This window comes from Pundamilia nyererei, unplaced genomic scaffold (assembly GCF_000239375.1).
Source record: "Pundamilia nyererei isolate P.nyererei 1_Seehausen unplaced genomic scaffold, PunNye1.0 scaffold00019, whole genome shotgun sequence".
In the NCBI taxonomy this organism is placed as follows: Eukaryota; Metazoa; Chordata; class Actinopteri; order Cichliformes; family Cichlidae; genus Pundamilia; species Pundamilia nyererei.
This window is the reverse complement of record NW_005187420.1, coordinates 2537303-2542814: the sequence shown is the minus strand read 5'-3', so window position 1 is coordinate 2542814 and position 5512 is coordinate 2537303. Positions and strand designations below refer to the sequence as shown.

General features: G+C 42.3%; 1 protein-coding gene across 1 annotated transcript in view; it reads left to right on the top strand.

The window, feature by feature from the left end:
- slc9a5 (solute carrier family 9 member A5) overlaps positions 1-5512 on the top strand; it is a 23048-nt gene continuing 17536 nt past the window's right edge. The window contains exon 1 of the mRNA XM_005726343.2: positions 1-628. Within this exon, the coding sequence (XP_005726400.1) occupies positions 148-628 (481 nt within the window). The 5' untranslated portion in view covers positions 1-147. The remainder of the gene's footprint in view (positions 629-5512) is intronic.

Here is a 5512-nt window from a genome sequence, read left to right as displayed (position 1 = left end):
CGAGCATCAGCTGTGAGTCAGTCAGCGGGAGAGCTTCACCTGCAGTGTCTCCGTCTCTTTAAAGGGGGACTGGGCGGGTCACATGCCGGCTCCGGTGTCCCCTCCTCCGTGTCTTACCGGAGTCTGAGTGTGTGTGAGCGTGGGTCCATGCGCGCGCGCGTGTGTGTTGTTGATGTTGTAAACCGGCTCCCGGCCTCGCTCCGCGTCCTCTCCGTGTCCCGGTGTGTATATAAAGACTCGGAGGATGTCCGCCCGCTGAGCTCCAGGGACGAGATGCTGCCGCTCGGACTGATGCTGCTCCTGCTGCCGGCCGCCTCCGCCGACCTGCCCGGGACGGGCGCTCCGCCGCTCCGGGGGCCGGGGCTCGGCTTCTCTCCACCGGTCCCCGCCTCTCCCTCCGCCCCGCCGCTCCTCCTCCCGCAGCCCGGGGCGGAATACGGGGCGCCCGGCGTCGCCTTGGCCCGGTCCGCTGCAGAGGAGCCGACCGGCACCGGAGAGGAGGAAGACGCAGGGGAGCATGATCATCATCACGGCGGCGGGTACCGGGTGGTCCAGTGGGAGTGGAGCTACGTCCAGACCCCGTACATCATCGCCATCTGGCTACTGGTGGCCAGCGTGGCCAAGATCTGTAAGTGTGTGTGTGTGTGTTTGTGTGTGTTTGTTTCCCAGCACCAGTACACAGACTGGAACTTCACTGGTCTCCTTACTGCAGCTGGAACCAGACTGGAAGTTTAATGAGAGTCAGGGAATGGCTGCAGCCACTGCCGGACTCACCTGCTGCGGAGCCACGGGCCACAAAGTTCCTGCTGGGCCCCCCGAACCCACCCCATTTTTGATATAGTAAACACTGATGTCTAAATCATTGGTGATGTTTCTAACCCTGATTATTGTCAGCTACCAAAATAATAATAATAATTGTAAAAAATGGTAGAGAAAAGCAAAAGTAAATGATTTTTTTTGTTTGATTGTTACCAGGGTTTTTAGAACAACTTTAAAAGAAGAATTAGGCTCATTACTGATGGTGACTTTGAGCTGACGGCTTAATTCATTAAATGGTTGAAAAAATAAGTAACAAATATTTTCTTTTTTAAAACGAAGACACTTATAACTGCCAATAATTGTAATATTTTACTAATAATATTAACCAACAAGTGACCACGCTATTTTAGCAGTATGCCCCAGTGGGGTCTCCTACTCAGCTTGGGATAATTTCCTTCTTTTATAGTTTTCTCTGATAATGAACACTTTTGTAATCGACGAAACAAGAGTTTAAAATATTTTCTGAGTTTGAAAGTAATGATTGGAGTTTTAGATAAGGAGGAAGAACTAACTGCTGGTTTTAGCCTCACAGTTCTCCTATGAAATCTTTATCAGTCACTGTACATGCTGAACAACTCGATAAAAGACCAAGTTTAATCAAATGGCATCTGTACAAACTAAAATAACTGAGCTTTTTAAGATTTTGGTTGCATATGAAATGTTCTTCTTCTGTGTACATTTTTAATAAAGGTTGGATTTCTAAGTAATATTACAGAAACCCAAAGGAAATCGTCAAAGCTGAGGCCTTCCATACAGCGCCTTCTTTTCATGTTAATTAATCCAGTGTTGAACAACTTTTATTTATATCTATCTGATTATTTCTGATTATTCGCTTAGTTTAAAAATGAGCCAACCAGACAGAAGACAGAAATAAAACTAATCTTCAGATGATAAACAAGTTGTCGAAGTAATAAAAACACATTTAGTTTCTTGGGGATTAGATTAGACGATAAATGGAGGTCATAAAAAGAAGCGAGATCAGAAAACTGAGATATCACCAAGTTCAAAATAGGAAAATCATATTTAGTGAATAAAACATGAACAGAATCAGTCATTATATTGTTTTCATAAAAAGAAATTAAGACTCCAGATAAATGAGGCCACAACAATAAATCAGTGCTGTACAACATAATATTAAGTATAACATTTATTATTATCAGTAGTAGTATTGGTGGTATTTGTTGGTTTTGCATCACTGTAAATGTTCAAATTTAACAGTTTTTAACATCGACAGCATGTTTCAGCTATTGATGTCTGTTTCTGGACATAAATTTTTATCTGACTCTTCTACGTAATGACTCGTAGCAGTCACTTCACGGTTGGTTAAACTGTGTAATATGTATGAGGGGTAGGTGTACCGAAGCTGTTGCTTCGACCTGCACCCTTTCTGTCTGAAATATGGCTGGTTTTGTTTTGTTATGATTACATAGCAAAAGTGACACCAGCTGTTACTTCAGTCATTAAGACTAACAAATGTATTTATGAAGATACTAAGATTACCTTCACCAATTCTGTTCTCAGCAGCTTGGTACCTAAAAAGCACTTTTAAGAGAACTGAAGAAGAAAACTCCCAAAATAAAAAAACTAAACAGACATAATGTTGGACATCCAGCTGGCAGAGCTGTTAAAATGAGCACCTTCTCATCATGTGCTGATCTGTGTTCTCTACAGTGTGCAAAAATAAGAGGATTGTGGTTGGCATATACCACAAGAGGACTCCCACTGCTGCCTAAATACACTTCAAAGAGTTTCAAAGCCCAATATTAAAGTGAGTGCTTCTTTTCTCCACAACAGAGTAGTTTAGTTGGCGAAACCTGAACCTGTGGGGCAAGTAGCTTACTAACCGCTCAATATCAGCTGCATCCTGTTGAACCGGTGCTACCTCAGCATCTTGTTAGAGCCCACTTTCAGCTGGAAAGGGTCCACCTGACAGGGAGCAGCAAGCACAGGAGTAGATGAAAGAAGAGCGTAGAGGAATGATCCTTAATCTTTGGGTTTCTTGAGGTCCCGGGTCCATATCCCGGAGGAGACCCCAGTTTCCCCAAGATGTCTCCATCTTGACACAACTGAAGGAGTCCCTGTAGGTAGAGTAAGAGGTCGCTTATGTGGCGTGTGTGCTTGGATGAGTGGGTTGATGAGTCTGTTCATCAGCCAAGAACTGGCCACGTCTGCTAAACATTAATAGTAATGAACAATAAACTTTATGTAGTATTAAAATGTGAAAAGAACAAAGAAACCTTTGAACCTCGATCCTCGAAAGCTTCAGTGTTTCAGAACGTTTCAGAGCAGCAGGACTTTAACTGACACACACACATTCTCGTTTTGATATCTTAGTGAGGACATCTAATTGGCATAACACTTACCCTAGCCGCTTACAATAACTCTGACCTTAACCTTTGAAATGAATGCCTAAACCTAAGCATAACCTAATTGTAACCCTGACCCAAAAACCACGTTTTGAATCTCAGAAATGCCTTCAAACTCGTGAGGACAGACTGTTGGTCCCCATAAGTATAGTAAGGTTCCAATTTTTGGTCCTCACAAAGACGTCTGAACAGGTACACACACACACACACAGCCATGTTTCCATGACTCTCATTCACTTCCTGGAGACAATCTCGAACATTAAATGCTGCATTCACCTTAAAGATTTGACGCTTTCGTCCCTGTTAAAATGACTCGTCTCCATAGCATGATTGCACATTTAAGTCCCCACAACATGAGGAATACCTGTTGACATAAATACTTCCCAAGCTGCTGGTGAGTCACTGCACTGCAAGACAATAATACGCACATGCTATACATACTGCTTACTAATGTGGTAATGTTAGTGACACACACATGCGTGCACACAGACACACACTGTGGCTCTGTTCTAGCTGGCTGCACACATTCAGCTCATTTAGACATAGATCAGCAGGTCTGGTGATCTCTTGCGTGTTCTTCCTGTCGTTAAAGCCGAACACAAGCATCTACTGTTAAATTCCCCGTTTCCTGTCACTGTGAGATTCTTCCAGGCTCACAGAGCGCCACGGGTGGGTTAATCCAACACTGAAGACGGTCTCAGACAAATGTGCTCTTTCCTGGTGTCTTTTAACATTCTTAAAGCTAAAACTTTTAAGCTTTTGATCTTCAAAAGTCAAACCTCCATAACAGATATATAAACTTTAGGCTCAGTCATTTCTTTAAGAGACTGTTCACTATCATTTAGGAGTTAATAGACCATTTTGGGGACTATTTTCTGCAGTGGATGAATCAGTGTTTGTTGCTCTAGATTTTATTTGGCAGAGGGGCGATTCATGTTGCAGTGAGTCAGAATAAACCACCGTATGTGTGTAGATTGATGGTGATGAAGCCTCAGCGATGTCTGTGAAGGTTCTCAGTCATCCAGGTCATCGTAGTCTAAGGAGCTTGGAAAGAAAAGCTGGACCTAACCTAAAGAAGTCCAGACGCTTTTCTTTCCAAGCTCCTTAGACAAGCCTCAGGGATGAGTTTTAATGGTGGAGCTCTGCAGCTCTGAGGAATCAGACTCAGACGCTGTCAGTCTCTGTTTTCAGAGCTGCTTTGGATGTGTGGTGTATAAATGGCCATGTCTGGACGTCATGTTGAGCAGCTGAATGTTCTCAGTGTTTTTTGTCCTCGCTGTGCGTCTGGTGTGTAGGTGGTTCGGCTGTGTGTGTGTGTGTGTGTGTGTGTGTGTGTGTGTGTACTACTGTACAAAGCAAATATTAAACATGCTTCTCTTGAAACAAGCAATGAAGCGTCAAGCACCAAAATCTAGGATTTTATTTCAGACTGATGTTGTTCAGACAACGAGCTCTTTCTTTACTCAACATTTATGGGCTGCATTGTTATTTTATTACATTTTATTTGTTAATTATAGTTTATTAAATGTGTTCATTGAATGCACAGCAGTTAGTTTATTGAGCATAGCATATAAAAAATATGACCACGGTCATCGTTTGTTAAGTCCTGATGTAAAGCTTCAAAATGAGTGTTTTCCCAGTTGGTGTGTTGGAGTTTGAAACCCGGGCAGATCCGACTGAGAAATCGAGAGTAACTTCACTCGTATCCAATCATACTTCTAACTAATAATAATCAGAAAAGCGCTCGCTGGAGTCATAGCTCACAGAGGCAGTAGAATAACGTTTCCCTTCTACACACTCACACGTCTTTCTTTGCAATCAGAGAAGTCGTCTGCTGTTGGCTATTAAAAATAATCCAAGTTTAAGCCTTTAATGCAAAGTGTATCATGAGAATTTGAGTTTTTGATACTTTTACATCATTTGTGTGTCTTTCCCCCAAAAAACAAAATAAATTGCAATAAAAATGGTACAAATTAAAACTCGTACAGTATATGCAAACGAATAGTTAATTAAATTGTCAGAAAGTTTGATTAACACTCTGTTTGACAAACTAAGTAATTATTTCATGGTTCAGGTTTTAAAGTGTTAAGACACAAACCCAGAAGCTCAAAGATCGACAGACGTTATCTTATGATGTTGGTTAGAAAAATTAGAAAAGTTCTGCAACGCTCTTTACAGTGAGCTGAAGGACTGTGTCGCTGCCTCTGTCGCTCCTCTTGTTGTGCCTCCTCTGCTATCTGTTATCCAGAGCACAGAGTCGTGTACGAGTACACCATGTAACTGAACTGCTTTCTGTAAGAGCGTCACACACATATCCGTTCATATAT